The sequence below is a fragment of the Malania oleifera genome, chromosome 12 (assembly GCF_029873635.1).
Source record: "Malania oleifera isolate guangnan ecotype guangnan chromosome 12, ASM2987363v1, whole genome shotgun sequence".
Lineage (NCBI taxonomy): Eukaryota > Viridiplantae > Streptophyta > Magnoliopsida > Santalales > Ximeniaceae > Malania > Malania oleifera.
Genome location: NC_080428.1, coordinates 3126303 through 3150477, shown reverse-complemented (window position 1 = coordinate 3150477; position 24175 = coordinate 3126303). Strand labels below are relative to the sequence as shown.

Below are 24175 nucleotides of genomic sequence, written 5' to 3'. Positions count from 1 at the left end.
GCAACCAAGGAATTAAAAATCAACATGGCTAAAAGATATCCTCGTTTGTTTGCAGACTAAGATTGGATAAAATTTCTAGGACAAAATTTCTTAAGGGGGAGAGAGTTGTGATAACCATACCCTTAAAGGCCACAGTAAATTTAAACTACTTTTGATAAATTAGCATGACTTGCATTGTTTTGCATTAAACAAGTTCATACTAGCCATGTTATTCATTAATTGAGTTGTGTTAACTAATATTGGAAATTTCATTTGACTTATTAGTGGTAGGCGGGGCTTAGACGAGAGAACATTGTAAGGGATATGCTAAAACATAAATAACATAAGAGTTGGAGCAGAGAGAGAAAAAAAAATAGGGACGTGAGTGCGTGACTCCTTTGCTTTCCAATTGCATTACTCAAAGGAAAATGAGAAGAGGTTCAAAATTTCAACATATAATGGAAGAATAATTTGATGAAAAAAGTGACCCAAAGAACCCCCTAGTCAAGCCCTTGAATCACACCTCGTTCAGGTAACAAATAAACAAAAAAACAATCAACAACCTTACTTTCATTAAGAGTCCTAAAGAAATGGAAACCCCACGAAAGATGTAATTGTAGCATTATAAATAGAGGATACTCTATTTAAATAAATAAATAAAAAGGATGTAATTGTAGCATTATAATTAGAGGATACTCTAAAAAAGCAAGGCACCAAAACCTTTCCCACCCAAACATTCTCCTAAAACTAAATCTTATTGAAATTTCCAACTTTGAACCGGGTAAGAGAAAACAAATGAGCCACGAAAATAAATTTCCAAGGCTAGCATGAGAAACTTTGCCTTACCTCTTGCATCCCACCTATGCCAATGAACTTAATACTTCTTATAACCTTGTGCCATTATGGGGAGTCTCCATAACCATTTCTCAACTAAAGAGATGTTTACACACCAAACTACCAAGTGCCACATTCTCTTCTAACTTAGGTCTCCTAACCACATACCAATTAACAAGATTATCCCTCTTATTTTAAGAACCCAAGAATTTTCCTGCACCAGACCAAGGTTGTAAAAGACTCAAGCTTAAGTCATTAACAGTACAACGGTACTTAAATTCATCCCAACTTCTAGCTAACCCAATCCTAGTAGGTTGTCTCCGAGTCTATGCATCTCTATACCAATCAAAATACATTGTAGTAATTGCTTTCCGTACTTGGGTCTCCCCCCCAACCAACTCCAACATCAAAAAAGACCCAAAAAATAATATCAATATTTTTTTTTTTCTATTCATAACTTATAAGATGATAGTGAATGATGGACCAGATTATGCTAATAAATACCTAGGCCATAGATATGGACCAGCATGATGATTGTGTATAGTTTCATCATTATCAGAGACCCGTTGATTTTTTAATGAGTGTAAATTACACTGACTCTAGGGTCTAGTGATATTGCAGCCTGCAATTTTCAGGATCTTCCTGCGAATCTAAAACATTACGATGACCTCCATGATGCAGGACCAAACATCTAGAGACTCAATTCTCAATTCCAATCTCCCTAAAACCTAATGCACAATGGACTTTTATAGGATTACAATGCTTGAAGGGAGAGGAAACAAAATTAAAAACCAATTAAATCAAAATACCAGTTCCCTAAATAAAAAAAAAACCAAGAATCTTGAAGATATTTCCCTAATAACAATACCATAAATAAAAATGAAAACATAAAATAATCCATCATATGCCGACTCCATCAATTTCCCTTAGTGAGAAAAAAACTCAACCTTGAGTTAGGCTGAACACATGCTCTAGCTAACATTACCCCTACTCATCTTCATCCCCTGAATATTCAAGTGCACTCACGATCTAATCTTCAGTGGGAGTTCTTGCCAAGCACAAACTCCACATCTGAATCTTTAGTGGTCTCTACTATGGCAAGTCAGCAGCATGAGTCTTTGTAGGACAATGGCAATAAGAGTGTCCTTTTTGCCCTCAATTACAGCCATCCATTGGAAAACTTTCAACTCGCTTAGAACCAAGCTTTGTTGGGTCAGGATTCCTAGCTGCTTGATCCATAGATGAAAGTCGTAGGATTCTAGCCCCATGTGTACGTCATCACAAATTCCTCCAAGGTACCAAATGGCATTGTTGCTCACATTTATCAAAAGAACATTGGACAACTAATTTGTGAAGCTCAAGTGCGTATATATTAACATCTTTATCTTGTTGGGTCAAAGAACACAATTTGAAGAAATCTCTCCCTCATGATTCATTGCAATGAATTTTTTCTCCATCATATGTCGGCATGCCACATAGAGTTCCACTCAGTAATTGGAGCTGGCCTCCAAAGTCAATTCTTATGACAAGACTATGTTGCCGAGTGCACACAAAGCCCTTCAAGACAAATAATGGTCATACCAACATTCTCTTTTGAGCAGACCCTAGATAATTAAAGATATTTTCGATTTGGTTGAACCAATCAAAGAGTAGCTCTAATTCACCCTCTCTAGTGAACTTAGGCAATGCAACCTTGACTCCATAATCAGGCTTGCTAGGAGTTTGGTTTGACACCACCCTTTTGTTTTTTATTTGGGTCAAGGAAGGACAAGAGAGTGGATTCGAGATGCTAAAATTTAGAAATCATTTGCTGAAATTTAGAGTTCATTTGATTTTGGAAAACAGCAACACAAGAATTGAGAAAATCCACAGGAGTAATCAATTCTTGGATCAACCTTTGTAACGTCCTTTCCACTCAAACATTTGAGCCACTTTGTGAACAACTAGATCAAATTGGTCTTTGTTAAAACCTTTCTCCTCCTTTTTTTTTTGGTTTGTTTGAGCGAGTGTGGATTCCAATCCAGTTGAACTGGTTTCATTCCATCGGGTTGGACTGGTTTTGGCTGAACTAGTTAGATACTTTATATGTATCTTAATGAAATTAAGGCCTCTTCTTCGATGGATGATCAGGGCTTCTCATCTCTGTTATTACAGGTGGTGACCGGGTTGAATGAGTCCGACTTCAACAAGCCCATGCAATGAGGTCAACACGAATCAACTGCTGTGAGTCAACAATGATGGTCATACCTCTGGTGATGGAGGTTGAGGAGATAGAGGCGTCGGTGAAGAAGATGAAGCTCTTTCATGGCATTAAAGGGATTAAACCAAGGCTGCAAATAATAATAATAATAATAATAATAAGATGCAATTATTTTAAAAGATAGAGATGGTGGAGGGAACAATGATGGTTGATGTTGGATGGTGTTTGGTGGCAGAGATGGTGGCATATGCTAGGCAATTTAAGTCAAAAATCATGAACCCTACAAGTTTTGAGTTAAAACTCATAGCCAATCCTGTCAAACACTGACAACCACATTGGATCAGAGTCTGCTATGATACCCCTTGATGTAGGACTAAAAGTCCAACAACTTAATTCACAATTTCAACATAAGGGCCTTTTATAGGCTTACAATGCTTGAAGGGAAAGGAAACTACGTTAAAACCTAGTTAAATCAAAATAGCAGTTTCTTAAATAAAAAATAGCCTAGAATCTTGAAGATGTTACCCTAATAATAATAACATCAATAAAAATGAAAAATAAAAATAAAATCCTTCATATGCTACCTGCATCACTCCCTCGAGTATTTCAATTGTTATCACTTATAATCCTCCATTACTTCACTGTTAAATATGACCCTCTTTTAAAGTCTGCTTAACTCCCTGACAGATAACTATATAATTTGCTTTTCCCCTACTCTCTTTATGTCAATCACAAACAACTCCACCTTACTGCCACGTTTTAGCCTCATTATATTTGAAAAATTAAATTGAAAAGAACATAATAAAGTGATATATATTGTTGTACTTCCTCCTCTCTTTAATAAAATTTCTTCTTTTCCTATAGGAAAAAAAAATGCCATGTTTAATCAAAACTCTTCATCCAAGCAACCACTATGTGGATGAAAAATAGTCACCAGCCTGCACAATTCTACGTCTTGCAAAAAGTTGTTCCAGGCTTCCAAACCAAAAGACATAGATGAATCAATAATTAAATGGTTTTCATTCTTGGATTTATTTTTGGCTTTAGTTCCTAACAGGTTATTAATCAAGCAGTTGGATTTTCTTCCCCACAGAACGTTATTAGTCACGATCACAACTCCTCCATCTTATTCTTCTTCCTTTTCTCATTCCAGGTCAACATATTCATTGGAATCATCGAAAAGGTCTGATTTGGCAGCTCAAAAGTAAAGTTCAAATTATTACTACTTCCATGCAAGTTTCAACTCCTAAATACTCCCAACTCAATCTCTAAATCTACAAGATTTGAATTCGAGGTGGTGATTATAGAGATTCAGCCGAGGAACGATGAAGGTGATTGGGATGTAGCCATGTAACAGCGGAGCAATGCCAGTTCACAAAGAGGGTGGTGATAGTTTCAAGGTTGGTTAACCATGGTGGAGGTTCTATGACAACGGTGTTTTCAGTGGGTTCAAATTGATAGGTTTTAAGATGGGTGAAAACACAAGGTTTGGTCTGTGGGTTGCTGCAAAACAAAAATGAAACACTGCTATGCTCTTCAAGGATCCAACTGTTCAACTATGCATAAGAAAATTAAGTTTAATTTGGAATGGGTCACACTTAATCATATTATTTTATTTGATTTTATCAAAGCTAGTTTAGAAGGTTGCTTTCTCTTGAACTTCCCCCCCCCCCCCCCCCCCACCCTTCCCTCCTCTCCTATCCATTTTACAATTGCTGCTCACCTTCGATCAACTACAACAAGCTTTCAGGAAATTCAAAGAATTACATTTTCAAATTTATTATCACTGTGATTTTGAACACAAATGTTTCAGTCAAATGTCAAATCCCCAGCATATTGCTACATTCTATGTCATTGTATGGGTGCCAACAGCATTAAGTGTCGAAGTTTCACGTTTACCATTTTTTTAGAAATTTCCCTTGTTTTTTTCAAAAAGACAAACTTAGTTGGTTCAGGTAGGATTGGAGGTATGCAAATATAACCAAGGCTCAACCCAAACCAACTTCAAAATTCAAATGCAAGTCCCAGATTTGAGCTCATTTTGTTAAGATCAGGTTATGCTTTGGTTATATCAACTTCATATTAGATTTGAGTTCGGTCATTTTCTTTAACCATTAGGTCTCCAGTTTGAGCTCATTTTGTTCGGATCAAGTTATGTTTAGGATAGATCATGTTCATATTAGATTTGGACGGGGCAATCTTATTTTACATTTAATTGATTTGGACAAATTATTCCACACATACAAAAAATATACAGAATATAAAATTTAAGCATATCTCCCCCTCCCAACTCTCAATCAGCTTGCTTGGAAGGTCAGTTCACACCCAGCACACATTAAATGAAGTTGGATTTTTCCAACTCAAGCCCATGCCCCTACAATACTGGGTGTTAAAAAAAAAAAACCAAGTGGGTAGGGTTCAGGTTGAGTTGACACAAGTAGCAGCACCAGGTAGAAGTATCCATGTTTCATTGCCTAAGTCTCCAAAAGGGATTTCAATGTGAAGAGTCCAAGTCTCAAAGATCAGAATGTTTTAAATTTCAATAAACCTAAAATAAAGAGAACATTTCAAAGTGAATTACCGCAGGTATTCCAGCTTCAATAGAGAGCTCAGCTGCCGCTAAAGCTGTCAAGGGTGTAAGTTCTGAGGGTTTTATAACCACAGTACAGCCACAAGCAAGAGCAGGACCAACCTGATACAAGTGCAAGCTGGAAACAATCATTTTGAACATGAAAGCCATGCATTAAAATGTTATCAGCTCTCAAAACACTGCACAAAAACACTAGATTGCATCTGAACTGTAATACGCCCAGATTTAACACACCTTCCGAGTAATCATAGCCAAGGGAAAGTTCCAAGGGGTGATAGCACCAACAACACCGACAGGCTGCAAAAGAAAAATCATTATCTTCATTACAAGAAATTGATATTTTATTAGAATCATTGGCAAAGGGAAGGCTTATTAAGCTGTACTGAAAAATGTTCATTAAAAACTCAAACAATAGAGGATCATGTGCATAGAACCAAGGTAGAAAAAAGCTAGAACTACATATATACATACTTTTAAAAAATGGTAAGGCCAACAGACATATAAAAACTGGTGCTATTGTTGCTATACCTCCCGATGTCAGGTATACTATGAAGAATGGCATGGATCAGTAGGAAATACCATTCCAGAACAATATGAGGCGGGATGGGCATCGGATTAGCAGGTATATAATTGTTGGGATGCCCCAAAACATTAGGAGCATAAAAAATCCAAATGGAAAAAAAGATAGCAAAAGCTACCCAACCTGCTAATAACCATGGTCTTAAATTTCCACGAAATTGTCGAAATTTCCAATTTCCATCACCCTCGAAATCGAAATGGCAATCGATTTCCGTATTGCATAATTTCCGTCGAAATCTCAACAAATCATCCGAAATTTATTGAAATCTTGAAATTTTAGCGAAACTTGTCAAAATTTTTAACTATACACTGAAATTTCGTCAAAATTCAAATGAGAAATTTAGGAGTGAATTGAAGTTTCTTTCTTAATTTTTTTATTTATTTTATCGAAACAAAAGATTATTACAAGTTCTTTTGAAATTATATGAAAAAATAAACTTACGGTAACATTTTATTTAACCATTCATGTCTAAATTATCATTATTTGTATAATAAATAATATTAAAATGATTTATGAATTTCATTTGTATTAACTGAATATGTTTAATGTATATTATCTTACAAATATGTTTAATGCACATACTATTTTACAACTTTTCCACCTCATACAAAACATAGATGTATTTAATTTATAATATATTAGTCCTAAAACTTATATTATTATGTTTGTTAACCATTTCTAAAGTTTCACAAAGAATTCCATGCTTCACTACGAATTTCCATTATTTTTTCAAATCGAAATCCAAATTGACATCGAAATCGAAATTTCCGTCGAAATTTTCATACTTTTGGACCTTCAAAATTTGAGTCGAAATTAAAATTTAAGACCTTGCTAATAACTAGCTCAAAGAAAGGATACAATAATATGTTCTACGCACACAGAAACACTCTCGCAGAACCATTAAGGTACTCTATCATCTTGCATTAGTTCTAAAGAAACTTCCAAAGGAGCAGCATGCAAGTATCAAAACATCTTTGCCCGAGTTATGAAGAGATATTGGCGCCCGGGCTTGAATAAAAAACTAGAAATGCAGGGATTGGAAATCACTGTTGTGGAGGTGTGTTCCATAATTCCATTTGCAAGATGTTAAATGCAACTGGAAGGCTTTATGAGTTGATTGTGCATGGGAGTCTGTTTGAGAATTCCTTGTCCACTTCATTGCACGTTCACCTCACTGTTCTATAATCAAAAATCAAAAAATATAAAAAATAAAAACAAAACAAAACAAAGCTTCGAAGTCATTACAGTGAATAGACCATCAAGCAATCCCAACAATTTTTTGTCTTGAGGAAGAAATTCAGATTAAGGCTTTGACTAAGAAGGTCCACAAAAGTCAACATCAAGCCAATTTAACACGGACCAAACATAGTTCCTTCTTGTTTGGGGGTATGTGGACTTTAGAGACATCAACAAGCCATGTCCCAAGGATGATTCCAATCCATAGTATTCATACCTTGAGAGCTGCAGGAGGTAAGATGTCCTCCTTCATGGACGATTTTATTGGATACAATCAAATTATAGTGGCTCCACAGGATGCAGAGAAGACTACATCTAGAACACCAAATCGAAATTTCTACAGCACAGTCATGTCTTTTGGGGTTAGGAATTCAGTAGAAACCTCATATGCCACCAGCAGGCTATGACAGCTCTTTTTCACAACAAATGAATCATATTATGAAAGACTTTTGAGGATGATGTCGTAGTTGAATCCAAGGAGGAAAATCACCCAATGCAACTGAGGAAGGTATTTGATAGATGCCAATGTTTTAAGCTATGGATGAAACCTCACAAGTGTGCTTGCATGGTATCATATGGGTAGTTCTTGGGATTTGTGTTGCACCAGAAGGGTATGGATCCTGACCCTTCCAAGGTGAAGATGATCCAAGATTTATCACATATGAAATATTTTTAAAAGCCCGTGCAGCACAAAGGTCTCTACTTGTATTATCATTTAATGCAACCCAATTAGTTAAAAAATCACTATCCCAATCATAACATTATTCACCCAGTTTGTAATTTAAGAATTTCAAGTTTTGTTACATGGAGTCAAGCAGTCAAAATCTAACTAAAGGAAGAAAATGTACAAGCATATAGAAATTACATAGATTTAAAATATAAGAAAAAGATATATGTTCACCTGCTTTAAAACAAACAACCGACGATCCACTAGAGTTGATGGAATTATATCACCATATACACGTTTTGCCTCCTCTGCAAAGAACTCAATAAAACCAGCTGCATAGCTAACCTGTATATTGACACTTCAGCGTCATGTCACTGATGACTGATAAACAATAACAAAGGCACAGTTTCAAAACCTACTGCTGTAATTTATTACAGCAAAAGTGTCGATGTGATACCTCACCCAATGCTTCTTTTAGGGGTTTTCCTTGCTCTAAAGTTATGAGTTGTCCAAGCTCTTCTTTGTGAGCAATTAGTAAATCATACCTTGAAATGCATGTTAAGAAGATGTATGAAGGTATCATCTTTGGAAGAGGATTTGAAATATGAAGCTCCAAAATAATACATAAATAAACAATGGATAATTCGACAGTTAAAAAATTCAGAAGTCAAATATACTCAACTTTTTACTCTTGAATGGACCTTCCTGTGCTCATTGGCATTGAGCAAGTATAGTTTGAATAGAATATATCAATGTTATATAATCCTCAATCTGCATTACAATTTAGGGGGCTTCTTTTCTTAAGCATAACGTCAATTTTAAATTTTTTTCAGAGGTAATTTATCTGCGTTTACACAGGTTGAGAATACTATTAAAATTAAAAGGAAAGTCATATAGGATGGCTACAAGCTTAGTCGTGCTATATGGATCAATATGCATGGATCAATATGTTGGGCAACTAAGAAACAACACATTCAAAAAAGTAAAAGTTGTCGAAATGCAAATGCTAAGGTGGATGAGAGGTATAATGTTAAAGGATAAATGAAGGAACAAGCAAATTCACGATAAGTTAGGCATAGCACTAGTAGAAGAAAAGATAAGGGAGGAGCAACTTAGTGGTTTGGACACCTGAAATAAAAGAGGCATGGGTAGACCTAAAATAACTTGGAATGAGATGGTGAGGAAGGATTTAACAGAAAATGCCGCCGATCGTCTAGTCTAACTTAACAGAAAAGATTCATGTAGCAGACCCACTTAGTGGGGCTTTAGGCTTGATTTATTGCTATTGTTGTTGTATGGAAACACTAGACATTGCTCTTAAATTTTCCATCAAATAGTCGAAAGTTCCGCTCTCCGCCCCCCTTGATATTGAAATGGCAATCAATCTCCATCTACTAAAATCTTAGTTAAATTGTCCACAAATCATTATAAATCTATTGAAGTCTCAAATTTTAAACAAAATCTATTAAAATTTTGATTATGGAACAAAAATTCCTTCACATTGAAATTTGAGATTTAAAACTCATTGAAATTTGCCTTCTTTTTTCAATTGAAAATAAAAATTATTGCTAGTGGATATTAGTGGTAGCATTTAAGATTTGAAATTGAAGGATTTTTTAGAAGAAGAATAACCATTCTTATTGACTTTCAAGAGACACGATTACAAGATAAATAGTAGAGGAAGGCAACCAAATTAGGAAAGCCACAAAATCAGCAAATCAAATCACCAGATCTCTAGGCTAGAAAACAGGAAACTGGAACTACTAGAAACTGAAATAGTAATTTCAGATTTTAAAAAATAGAATTTCCTAATTTATTCGCTAGAAATCCGACACCCCCCCCCCCCCCCTTGGAGCGTAGATATCTATCATGCCCAACTTGATTACAAAGAGCTCAAAACTAGGTCTGAAAAGTCCTTTGGTGAAGATATCAGCTATTTGCTGAGTAGTAGGAACCAAAGGCATGCAAATAGCTCCACTATCAATCTTCTCTTTTATGAAGTGCCTGTCAATCTCTACATGCTTCGTGCAGTAATGTTGTACTGGATTTTAAGCAATACTTATGGCAGCTTTGTTGTCACAATACAACTTCATTGGCATGTTCACCAGCATCTGCATCAAAAATTATATTCAGCCATACCATCTCATAAACTCCGTAAGCCATAGCCCTATATTCTGCCTCGGCACTGCTCCTTGCAACCACATATTGTTTCTTGCTTCATCATGTGACCATATTTCCCTAGACATAAGTACAGTATTTTGACGTGGATCTCCTGTCAATAACTGAGCCTGTCCAATCTGCATCAGTGTATGCGTCTATGTTCTGCAGTGTGGTCTTCTGGAAGAGTAAACCCTTGTCTGGTGTACTTTTCAAGTATCTGAGAATCCGATATACTACTTCAAGATGTTTCTCGTAGGGTGAATGCATAAACTAGCTTACCAAACTCACAGCAAAAGCAATATCAGGTCGCGTATGTGATAAGTAAATTAACTTTCCCACCAACTTTTGATACCGAGTTGTATGCACTAGATCACCTTCATTAATCCTTATCATCTCCAAGTTTCTGATTGGGATCTATTGGAGTATCTGCTGGCCTACAACCGCTCATCCCACTCTCCTCGAGGAGGTCAAGGACATACTTCCGTTGGGAGACAACAATCCCTTTCTTCGATCGAGCAACCTCCTTTCCAAGGAAATACCTCAGAGATCCTAAGTCCATGACATCAAATGTTGATGAGAAGGAAGTCTTCAATCGGTTCATCTCAAGTACGTCATCTCCAGTGAGAATTATATTGTCTACATACACAATCAGTATCGCTATCTTCCCATCCTGTGAATGACTTATAAACATCGTATGATCACCTTGCCCTTGAGTATACCCCTAACTTTTAACAAAACTGAGTGAATTTCTGAAACCAGGCTCTTGGTGACTGTTTTAACCCATATAAGGACTTCTTCAGTTTACACACCTTTGTGCCAAACATTTCACCAAATCCTAGAGGTGCATCCATGTACACTTCTTCCTCCAGGTCTCCATTAAGAAATGCATTTTTTACATCCAACTGTTTCAGAGGCCAATCACAATTACCTGCAAGTGACAAAAGAACTCTTACAAAGTTTTAGCTTTGCCACTGGGGCTAATGTCTCCAATTAACCAATGCCACAGGTCTGAGTGAATCCCTTGGCGACCAATAGAGCTTTATATCGTTCTAGAGAACCATCAGATTTATACTTGACTGTAAACACCCATTTGCACCCTATAGTTATCTTTCCTCTTGGTAGATCAACTAACTCCCACATGCCATTTTTTTCAGGAGCTTTCATCTTCTCGAAGACGAAATGGACTGAACATGAGGTAAAGGCTCAATGAGGACATTTCCAGGAGGGTTTACAGATTCTGGACAGTGTAAAGGATTGGAAGACCCTTTCTTTCGAGTTGTCCTCGGTCACGAGTAGACAATGTCAAATGGTACCAATGCTGTGGTGTTTTTTTTATGTTTCTCCTTTGTTAGTCATTATAGGATCATTACCACCATGAGATAGTCAACCAATAAATAATACCCATTACAGGAAATAAAATATTTTTTTACCATCAAACAATAAATGAGACTAGAACCCAGGAACTCCTAGCAACCATAGCCCTAGTACCATGCTAGCTTACCATCTTGTCTAAAAGCTAAAGATGTTAGGTCTAAAAGCTAAAGATGTTAGGTTGTGGCCCAACAATGTATGTCAAGCTTTACAAATTCTATTTCAACATTACAAGTGTGAGACTGACAATTGTAAGTTTATAACACCTTCAACATGTAAAGAAAGATGAAAGCATGAATTTGTAATTGATGTGCATGATTTCTTTGGGTGATTTGGCTCCCTCTTTACAGAGGCCTTAGAACGACTTTGGCTTGGATTCCTTTAGAAGGCCATTTGGGGGATTTTATCCCAAATGTCAACTACAAGCTCTTGCCAATTATTGGCTGGGTTTTGCATATTTGTTTCGATGCAAGGGATAGAAGTTTCATGTTTCACTCAATTTAAATCTTCTATATAGGCTTAGCAATCAAACTATAATCAAAAATTAGGATTTTGGCAAAGTCAAGTACAATTTCGTTTATCATTTTGCTTCAATAAACTTCTTATATAGCATGTAAATTAGGTTTTTATTATTTTTTTACTTGTGTTGATTTAATGAATTTGATCATTCACATGCTATGCTTTGGGATGAATATTATGCTTGGGTTTGATTTCTCAGCGTATTTTCATTGGAACATGATTTGCAATGAAATTGGAGCTTGAGTTGAGTCTATACCTTATTGTATATTGAATACAACTTTCTTTGTTTTTTCTTTTCTTTTTTTTTTTTTTGCAATGAATTGAAATGTGTGCGTGTGTCTGTGTATAGATATCATTAAAAAAAAATTACGATCAACTGGAAATTATCAAATTTTTGTAACAAAGATTGGGATGCTCAATGGGATTTTAAGTTCATCGAACCTTCCAAATTTGCAAATTAACTCTCAAACCCCACATTTTCCAAAAAAAGCATGCTTTCCAACGCTTTTATCAACAACAAAAAAATCATAAAAGGGCATCAAGGTGATACCACCCATGCACAAACAATCAAAAGGAAATCACCCGCAGGGTGTTAAAAAGTAAAAAGATTACACGAGCATCATTCAAAAACAATCTCTTGCCAATTAGGAACAATAGCAATCCATCAATCTTCGACAACATGAAGGGCATAGCTGATAATTCCAAAGCTCTCCTGTTTCTTTCCCTCCACACTAACCAAAAACTTGCTAGCATGGATACCTTTACAAGCCCAAAGCTCACCCTCCACTATTCTGGCAGTACCCCACTGCTTGCCTGATTAAAGAAATATCCAGGTTCTAAAAAAATTCTAGTCCAGGAGCAATGCAAGAGGATGTGCTCAACTAATTCAGCAGACTAAGACATAAGTAGCACCATTAACCAGAGGCAGGGCCCTTTTCTTTTTAGGTTGTCAATGGTAAGAATTCTTCCAAGTGTTGCCTGAAAGCAACCTTCGTTGGGGCTCCAATTCTCCAGATTGTCTTCCCGGGGAAATTGCTGCTGGTTTCTGACTGAAAAGTGAGATATTTATAATAGGATCACATTAACAATTTCATACAGGGTTCAGTTAGGCTCATTGGTAGTGTTCAATTTATATAGGATACCATAAAATTCCAAAAGATAGTCAATTTGCCAATTGAAGACATTCTTACTCAGGGGAACAATCCAGGAAGTCCCTTTATTTGTGAGCTTGAGATGCCTTTTTATATATGGCAAAAGAATAAATTCATTGATAGATGAGTGAATATACAAACAGGAGAATATGACATCTCCTTAGCAAAATCAGGGGTAACGCAGAAAAAAAAAAACGAGGAAAACCAAAAAACAAAGAGAACAAAACAGAAAACCAGCAAACCCTAACAAGTCAACAAATATCCAAAAAGCACACTCCCTTGAAGTTTCCATGATCCTTACACTAAAGGGAAGCCAAATAATGAATCTTCTCCCAAACCAGCACAAATGACATCTTCTTCCCTGAGAAATACATGCATTACATCCATTCCTCAATTCCTAAAATACTACAACAAAGGCACATTTCCATAACTCTACTCTTTCCTTTTTTCAACTAAAACTGAACAAACAAACTGCTAAAAACTCCTCCACTGCCTCTGGACAAACCCAACATTCTCTGAAATAACCAAAAAACTAGTTCCATACCCTCCAGCAAAATCACAATGCAAGAAAAGATGCGGAACAGATTCTCAACAGTTAAAGCAAAGCGCACAATCATCTGGAGAGAGAGCCTTCAAAGGCCTCCTAATCTGCAACAAGTTACTGGTATTGATTCTAGTAACCACAACCAACCAAAGAAAAGCTTTGATTTCAGAGGGGTACTTTGGCCATCCAAATAGTTTTGTAGAGAGAGAAGGAAGAGTCAGTATTAGTCAAAAAATCACAATAAGATTTGAAAGAAATAAACCCCTGTGGAAGGACCAGGACCAACTATCAGCTTCCAAAGAGACCCAACAGTTATTCAACAAGACTAACAAAGAGGATAACTCTTCTGTCTCCCTATCATAAAAGGACATCTGAAAGTGATAATCTCAAGAAGATAAATGACCACCTAGATCTACAATAAATGAAGAAATGGAGCCATTCTACCTTGAGCTTAAACAAAATAGGCACGGAAAAGAGGTCGACAAAACAACATTCCCCAACCAAAGATCTTTCCAAAAACGGATATTACAGCCCCTACCCAACAAGTATTCAGTATGGGGAACAAAGAGAGGATAAATCTGAGAAACAGCTTTCCCTTTCTGAAGAACACCTAGAACCCAAATTAGTATCTCACCCATTCTCATCAAGTCCAAACTAGAATTTTTTTCTTTGATAATAAAAGAAGATATAATAGGAAAGAGAATGTCCTATCATAGTGAGGATACTAAATCCTCAAAAAGAAAAGGAAAAAAACAAAAGTAAAAAAAAATAGAAATAAATAGAAATAAAAAACAAAACAAAAATAAAAACTGCTACAATCACCCAAGAAAATCCCTCTTTAATCCTTTCCCAGCATAGCTCACTGCACATTTCAAAGTAGCTAATTCTCTCTGACCCTTCTTCACCTTAGATTTGCCACCGTCAAGCCTAACTTCATTTCCTCCTTGAACAGACAACATGAGGTCCAATTCATCAACCAAACTCTGAGTTTCAAAGTTGTTCCCAGAAATTTCTTCAACTGGAGTAGGCAGAATTCCATCCATTTTACCTTCTGTTTTTCTTTAGGAACATCATCTTCAAAAATATTAATTCCATTTCCATCTAAGCCTTCTAAGGGAGGAAACGGCACGTAAAAATAAATCCCTGAGGTGATCAGCAAAAGAATCGGAATAACAACCATGCTGATCCCGAATTTGATCCAAAAGTAAGCCCCTGTAACAATCAAAGTCACAACTGTCTGCACTATCGTCATCCAAAATACCCCCCCCCTTTTCTCTTACTATCCTTGTAGGTACTAGCCCTCTCACCATTTGGCTCCCCTCCACTATAATTAATCCACCTTTTGAATCTCTCTTAAGAATACTTTTTGTTTTTTCACTAGATGAATCTTGAATCCCTTCAAGATGTTTCCTCATTTCAAACCCTTTTGAAACTTCATTACACAAAGGATAAACCTTTTGATCAATCTTATTATCAGAATTAGCTCCCTTACCATCTGAAATTCTATCCAGACCCACAATAAAATCCTGACTTTCATTCTCACAATAATTGATATTCTTAGATAAATCTCCCCCAATTTCATTCCCAGAAGCCTGCCCACTGGCATACTTCTTTTGAACAGGAAAAAAATTACCCACAATAATATTAATTGAATCTTTAGAAACCAACCTTTCTATTTCAACCTCCTTCTCTTTTCTGTTATCAGAACAACTATTCCTCTCCTCTTGATCACCATGGGTGAGTGATGTCAGCTGAATCGCTGATGCAGTCACAGCTTGCTTCTGCACCCAGAGGAAGCTGAAATCCTGCTGCCTCACAGGATTTAGGAGGAGGACTACAGGCTTCCTTCAGATTGGGAGCCTTTCAAGTTTCAACGGGACTATTAATGCCATTATGAATAAGCTTTTGGGCCTGCTTATTCAGTTGGCCCAATTGAGGCTTAACTGGATTACCTTTTTTCTCATTAAACAAGCCCAAAAGAGGATCATCATTCTGATTTTAGGCCTCCTTAAACAAAAGGCCCATCGTCAGTTTTAAAAGGCCTATATTGCTGTTAAACAGCCAGCCAAAGTCTCACATTATAGTCAAAGACCCCAGCCCAACCCATCCAATCTTCACCACTCCTTCGTCCAAGCAGGAACCCTAGACACCTCTGGACTCAGCCCCTCAGTCGAAATCCTTACCGGAATACTCAGCCCCTCTTGCATCTTCCCCATACAAAAAACACGCCCCAACTAAGACTTACCCTTAGAAGTTGCACGGGCACCAGCATCAACTCTATTACCTGAAACTACCAGGCTCCATCAACGGTTTTCAAAGATCTTATTGCTCCCTACACCATTAGTGAGAGGATGGAGAGAGCTTACCAGAGCACCAAATTCTTCCCTAAATTGAAGCCACCCATTGTCTTTGGACCCTTCAAGAACAAATATAGAGTATCTCATGCCACTCCAATCATGTCCTAATTCCAAGAACTTACCTGCCTTCATCGCATGTATCACCATCCAGTATTCAGCGAAACCTTCCTGAGATCTTCAAACACCCTTGCTTGACCTTCCATCAAGAGACGGAAATCCCCAACCATGTTGCAGCAGCCAATGAAAGTCTTACCCATCCCTCGCTTTTAACAACTCTATGACACAAGGAAGAATCCTCTAGCAGGAACTGCCAAAGCCATTTGGCTAGGAGAGCCATGTTTTTAGACACCGATTTCCAAGACCCAAACCACCCTCCAATGTAGACCCACAAACCAACTCCCACCTCACCTAATGATCCCTGAAGCCCCATACCCCCAACCACAAGAAATCTCTCATAATTCTCTCAATCTTGCTAACAATGCCTTGCAAGAATTTTAAAGAAAATACAACGGAATATAGAAATACAAGCCTGAATGAGAGTCATTCTGCCTCCAAGAGAAACAAGAGCACCCTTCTACCCATCTAAACACTTAGACACCCTCTCAACAACAGGATCGCAAAAACTAGAAAATCTAGAGTTACCCTTTCTAAAATATGGAAGAAGCCCCCAAAAATTCAAGAAAGAAGGCCAATGATCCTCTAAGTAGAAGATAGTATCGTCGGCAAACTGAAGGCGTGAAACCATAACTTCGTCCACACTCTCAGCCCTTTAACCAAACTTCTATCCAGAGCCCTATCAACCGCCTACTCAAAACATCAGCCACTAAAACGAAAAAAAAAAGGGAGAGAGAATCACCTTGTCTAATCCCCCTCATAGACCCAAACCGTGATTTAGACTCACCATTCACTAAAACCGAATAACTCACATTAGATATGCAGCCTCTCAAGTCTCGTCCATCTACGCCATCTCTCTCCAAACCACTTCCTCATAAAAATCTTATCCAATAAGTTCCAACTCACTCTATCATAGGCTTTTTCAAAATCCATCTTAAAAATGAACTCCTTGTTTCTTCTTCAACTATCCTCAACGACTACATTCGCAATCAAAATGGCATCCACAATCTATTCACCTCCTCCCCCCCCCCCCTGCGCGCGCGGGGGGGAACGTGCTTTGAGCCTTAGTAATACTCTTACCAAGCACAACACACAACCTATTAGCTAGTACTTTAGTGATTATTCTATGAACATTAGATACTAGACTAATAGATCTACAGTAAGATATCCTGATAGACATACTTTTCTTCAGCACCAAAGTTATAAAGGTGGAATTAATACTCTCACTTAAAAACCTATTCTAATAAAATTCATCAAAAACTCCCCATGTCATCATTAACCATCTCCCAACCATCCGGCCCTAGAGCTCTATCCCTCTCCATCCCAAAGACAGTAGTCCTCACTTCCTCTTCCTCAAAAGAACTCTCTAACCAAGCTAACTTATCACCAGATAAAGGTCCCACTCTAAGCCTTCCGCCATCGGTCTAATAACATCCTCCTAAAAAAAAAAAGGTATGGTAAAAGTCGGTGATCTCGAAAGCAACATAGCTAGGATCCAAGATAATCTCCCCCCGACCCACCACCAACTCCCTAATCAAAATTTTCTATATTTTCCCATTTCGAATCCTATGAAAAAATCTAGAATTACAATTACCATCTCACATCAACTTAAACTTCATACTCTACCTCCAAATTCTCATTTCATTAAAAATCACTTCTTCCAATTCATTCTTCAAAAATTCCTTTTCGTCTCCTCCTCCTTCAAGAGTAAAAACTTCTTCCTTTCTCTCTAGCTCATCCAACTTCCTAAAATACTAGTTTTTAAACCTTATATCTCCAAACACCTCCATATTCCACTCTTTCAACCTCTTCAATTTCTTCATGAATCTAAACCCTTCCCACCCTCTTTCCACTTCCTTATTCCAAGAGAATCGCACCAAAAGCTAGAGAGAGCCATGATCCATCCACAATTTTCAAACCCGAAGGGAGTGAGACACCAAGAAACCTTTCTTGATTCCAACAAGATAGGAAAGTGATCAAAAGTGAGTATAGGTAAACAACTTGGGAAAGATTAGGGAACTCATCCTCCCACTCAATGCAAAACAAGAACTTATCAAGTCTTCTAGCCGCCACCCTAGCTCCAACCACTGACCACATAAAATTGGCATTACCCAAAGGGAGATCCCTCATGCCACACTCCCTAATAAACAAATCAAATTTCTACAAACCGACCCACCAACCAACCACATAAAATTGGTATTACCCAAAGGGAGATTCCTCACGCCACACTCCCTAATAAGCAAATCAAATTTCTAAAAAGTTCTAGTAACCCTACCTCCCCCCTTCTTCTCCTAAAGAAACCTCATCACCTTAAAGTCACCACCGACAATCCATTAACGAGATCAAAAGCTAAAAAAATAATAATAAATAAAGCTCATCTTAGAAAGAACACCTATGAGCAAGTCTAGAAGGGACATAGACAAAGGAAACCCAACAATGACCCCAACTTGTCACTTCTAACAAGACAAAGAGAGAAAAAAGAAATGTGCTAGACTATCCACTCTAGAAATAGAACAAGACTAAGAGAGAAAAGAAATGTACTAGACTATCCACTCTAGAAATAGAGCAAGTGTCTCACAACACAATGCCACCCACCAATCCTTGAGGAGGTACAAAGCCCAATTTTTATAACGCCCTTCCCAAATCCCTATAACAACGTCCCCATCAACAATATCAAGATTAGTCTCCTGAATCAAGACATATCAAGAGAATTCCTAAGAAAAATCTCCCTAATCAAGATTCTCCTCCTAAAGTCCCCTAAGCCTCTAATATTCTAACTGATAATCTTCATAATCGAACACATTTATCTCCCACCCCTTCACCCTTCCCACCCCTATAATTGATGGAAGAAACCAGAATCTTTAACTCTTTCAAAACCAACTTCTTTTTCTGCTAATAATTTCTAGGACTCAAGCCCAAGTAAATAGAATATTAAGTCCTTGAGCCCAACCCTACCTTAACTCCAGCAAAACTCACTTGTTCTAAACCAAGATCATCCAAGAGCTTAATTGGGTCCCTAAAGTCTCTCTTACTAGCCCCCAAGCCAAATACAAAGGCACTACCCCCAGCAAATCCCTCCCTATGGCATAAGGCATCAAAAGAAAAGGAGGAGTGAATTATAAGGGGAAGAGTACCTTTTCCAAGTTCAAAAGAACTAGGATCGACCAAGGAGCTGCCTCTTCATCATTCCCCCTCCCAACATTAGAAGGAATATCAACAGAGTCGACCTTTTCATAAATAGGCTCAGGAGCAAGGGGCAAAGACCCCTTATCAACCAATTCTTTCATCTGGTCTGGGTTGTTCTTGATAGTATCTACTCCCCCTAGTGCAATGTCAAGGAACAATTGAATACTCTCCTCTCCAAAATGTTATACTTCTTGTGAGGAATTTTTGCTCCGCCTTAACATTTGCTCCACTTCACTCACCAAAAATCCCTCGGAAAGTTGTGCCAAGTTATCTTCTCCTTCCAAATCTAAATCAGCTCACAACTGATCAACCAATGAACAATTTTCAAAAATCGCAAAAGCTGCTTAAATCGTCTTCTAAACCTAAAACCTCCTCATCATATCTACTGTTCCCCTTCCTATATGCTCCACCAATATTAAGCGATAATGGAGAACAAAAATTATAATCATAACTACAACCCAATCCACTACTACTAGATGGAACATCATCTGAAGGGACGCAAGTACATATCTGAAGTAAAGACTTTTGTTTCTTATAATCTTCAACGTCCTTCTCTGAAATATCTTCTACTTCACAGACCCTTTGACCAACTCACCTCTCTCCCCACAAAATTCAATGTAATAGCTTTGGTAATAACACTCTTATCCTTAGATTGAATGTCCTTTTGAAGTTTTTCATTGCATCTATCTCCTTCTGTACTACCTATAGCTAATGGAATCCCGAACTCAACCAACTCTCCTTCCGGCCCCCTCCCTTCCCTCACCATCCAAAAATTCTTTTTCAGTTGCGCTCTCTTTAAATTATCCCACCTTCTTCTATCTAAGAAAAAACGAGTCAAGTTCTTGAACTAGGTTGGGCCCATTCGACCCTTTCCCTTCAATGACCCACTTTACAACTGCTTTAGCTAGCCCACTAAGGAAAGGCTCATTTCCCTCTCTCCTGAATGCAAATTGGAATTGGAAACTATTAATGGTTATTTCATTCTTATAGCTTTATTGAATGTGTTAGCGTTATGTTAATTAATGAGAGTTAGTAAGGTGTTATGGCCATTACAATGCATTTGATATGTATTATGAATAGAGGGAGAGACCTATCTTTGTGTTAGGTCATTCATTTAATAAAAAATGTCAACATCGTACCAAAGCAAGATTCAACCTAAACCATATCACCAACCCAAACTCAGCCACTGTCGAAAAACACCCTCCCATCGCTGCCCTAATCAAAACCACCAAAATCCTTCATTATTTCACAAAACCAACCATATAGCCAAAAAAATAAAAGATACTTCGAACTATAGACTTACAAAACTCCAATTGCCAAAAACCTCCCCACGCGACCCACGCGCCAGCCAAGTGACGGCATTCCAACCCCACATGCTAGCACGTGAGAGCGTTTTAGGCCACTTTCTTCTAATTTTTTCCTCCAATATGTTCTGGTTCCTTCCCTAGACCATGTTATCAAGCCATTGGACATGTTTTCTACTCAAAGATGCAACCTTTTTTTACCATGCACTCATGGTAATCCATTAGTTGTTGTTTGGTATTCATAAGGCAAGTTGTGAGTCTCTGAGAGCAGTGACGGTGTTCATAAGTTCATTTGTGAGGCTATGGTAGTGTTATATTAGTTCATTGGTGGTTCACCTCGTCCGTGGTTGTTTCAGTGGTTCTCCCTATTGGCGGTTCTCCTATTTAGTTTTTATTGTTCTTGTTTGGCAGTGGTGTGGCTGCTGGTTTATGAGAATTGGGAAGGAGTCTATGATTCCCAAAAATATGTTTCCTTCATTGCCGCCACAGAAAACAACTAAAACATTGGATGGAAAGAATTATGTGCATTGGTCTAAGTCTATTTGATTTTATTTAGCAGAATTAGGAAAATATGACCACTTGCTCCAATCCGGTCCTTCTGATGAGTAGAGAAAAGAAGTGTGAGTTTAGGAAGATGCCTTGATTGTTTCCCTCTTGTGGAATCCAAGGAAGCCCTAGATTGCCCGGATGTGCGATTTGGGATCATGCCAAGCTTTTTTACTCTCGTAATAATGCAGTAGACTTTTACGTTGTGTATAATCTCTTATAGCTTCTACACACGACTACAAGACCAGCTATGCTATATGGATCAGAATGTTGGGCGACGAAGAAATAGGATATCCAAAAAGTAAAAGTTGCCAAGATGAGAATGCTTAGATGGATGAGTGGTATAACACTGAAAGATAAATTAAGAAATGAACATATTCGCTTTAAGTTAAGTGTAGCTCCTATAGAAGATAAGATAAGGGAGGGACAAGTCAGATGGTTTGGGAACTTGCAACGTAAGCCACATAGTGCATCAATGATAAAAAATGAGTTAGTTACAGTGAGGGGCAGTAGAAGGAGTACGAGTAGACTTAAAATAACTTAGAATAAGATAGTAAGGATTTAATAGCCTTGAATTTGTCAAAAAAAATGCTCCATGATCGCATAAATTGGTGGAAAATGATTCATATAGCTGACCTCACCTAGTGGGACTTAAGGCTTGGTTTTATTGTTGTTGTTGTGGGTAGACTTAGAATAACTTAGGATAAGATGGTAAGGATTTAATAGCTCTGAATTTGTCAAAAGAAATGGTCCATGATCGCATAAATTGGTGGAAAAGGATTCATATAGTTGACCCCACCTAGTAGGACTTAAGGCTTGGTTTTGTTGTCGTTGTTGTCACTGTTGAAACATATCCATGAGGAGGCTAATGTTGTGCAACCTATAACCTCCGACGTTTGTGAGATGCAGAAGCAATGGGAGCAAATGGCAGTTCTTCAAGTTCTAGCGGGCTTGAGACCTGAGTTTGAGACATTCGATCCCAGATAATTAGCAGTGCAGAGTTGCCATCATTTGTCGATGTTTATTCTCGCATCCTTTGTGCTTCCTTTAGAACACATTCTCCTGCTCTTGCATCTGGGTCCGAGAGGACAGCTTTTGTACACATGGTGATTCTAGTTCTCTACCAAACAATTACAAAAGTTATCGAGGTAGTTCGAGCAATCGGGGTGGTAGATATAGGTTGAGGTAGAGACACACCTCGCAAGTGCCTCATTGTGGATGAGGTAATCATACTATTAAGCTAGGTTGTGATCTCCACGGTAGACCTTCATGTGTTGCTAATGCAGCCACCACCGACTCCACACCTTTAGGACCACCGGGGGGGGGGGCAACGTACTGTATTTATGTCAAAGGAAGAGTATTCGAAGTTCTAGTATCAAACATCACAATAAGCTTCTCTTTCCATTGCATCTTTTTCCCAAACAGGTAATCCCACAGCATGCCTGTCATCTAATACTTTTCATCCTAGTCCTTGACTTATAGACTCTGCTACCACTAATCATATCATAGGTATACCTAATTTCTTCTCTACTCTTCAATATCCTGCAAATTTACCTTGTGTTACTCTTGTTGATGGATCCACCACTGCCATCAAGGGAGTTGGCACTGTAAATCCCACTTTTTCTATTTCTCCTCCTTCGGTTTTGTATATTCCCAAAAAAAAATTTCAATCTTATGCCCATTAGCAAGATTACTAAATCCATGGATTGTTCAGTAACATTCTTCCCTAATTTTGTGGTTATTCAAGATTTGAAGATAAGGAATACGATTGGCAGAAGGCATGAAGTTGGTGGACTTTATCACTTTGAGCTGCTATCTTCTTCTACCACCTGCACTGTTGCTGCCACACCTCTCCAAATTCATTGTCACCTTGGTCATCCTTCATTGGAAAAGTTGAGACGTCTAGTTCCAAATTTGAGTTATGTATCTAGTCTTGATTGTGAGTCTTGTTAGTTAAAAAAGCATGATCATGTCCCTTTTGCTTCCCAAGTCAATAAACAGGCTATAAGCCCTTTCATGTTAGTCCTTTTTGAAGTTTGGGGTCCTAGTAGATTAGTGTTCAAATTGGGTATCCAGTATCTTGTAACCTTAATGTATGATTATTCAAGGATGATTTGGCTATATTTAATAAAAGATCATTCTCATTTATTTAATATATTTTGTGCCTTTTATTCTAAAAAAAGACTTAATTTGGTTTGTTAGTTCGAATACTTCAAAGTGATAATTCTAAAGAGTATTTCAATACTCAATTCACTACTATATGACTCAGTTTGGTATTGTTCATCAATCATCCTGTACCCACACTCCTCAACAAAATGGGGTTGCAAAGAGGGAAAATAGACATATCCTTGAAATCACTCACACCTTACTTTATCAATGCATGTACCTAAAGTATTTTTGAGTGATGTTGTACTTACTGCTTGCTATCTTATCAAGGATGCCATCCTCAGGTCTTAGTGGTAAAATTCCCAACTCCGTTCTCTTTCCTAATTCACCTCCATTCTCTCTATCTCCTCGTATATTTGGGTGTATGTCCTTTGTTCATCAACTAACTCCTAGGGTGGCAAAGTTGGATCCTCATGCTATAAAATGTGTCTTTCAGGGCTACTCATATAATTAAAAAGGATATCGTTGTTATAGTCCTATCCTATGCTACATCACTTCTTTTTTTTTTTGCAGACGTTACCTTCTTTTAGTCTACACCTTCCTACACCCAGTCCATAAGTGCTTTTGATCTCAATGAGTCTCTTCCTATGCCTATTCTTCCAGATTCTAGTTTATTGTCCTTGCCCAATCAACCACTTGTGTCTCGTGTCTCCATGGAGTTCGAGGTCTTC

The 24175-nt window shown here is 37.6% G+C and overlaps 1 protein-coding gene across 2 annotated transcripts in view; it reads right to left on the bottom strand.

Moving 5' to 3' along the window:
* Positions 1–24175, bottom strand: part of LOC131145091 (succinate-semialdehyde dehydrogenase, mitochondrial) — a 104000-nt gene that overhangs the window by 61015 nt on the left and 18810 nt on the right. For both annotated transcript variants that reach the window (XM_058094167.1, XM_058094168.1), the window contains 4 exons: positions 8544–8631; positions 8321–8431; positions 5838–5900; positions 5595–5705 (listed from right to left, as the gene is read on the bottom strand). In XM_058094167.1, coding sequence (XP_057950150.1) covers positions 5595–5705; positions 5838–5900; positions 8321–8431; positions 8544–8631 — 373 coding nt within the window. The remainder of the gene's footprint in view (positions 1–5594; positions 5706–5837; positions 5901–8320; positions 8432–8543; positions 8632–24175) is intronic.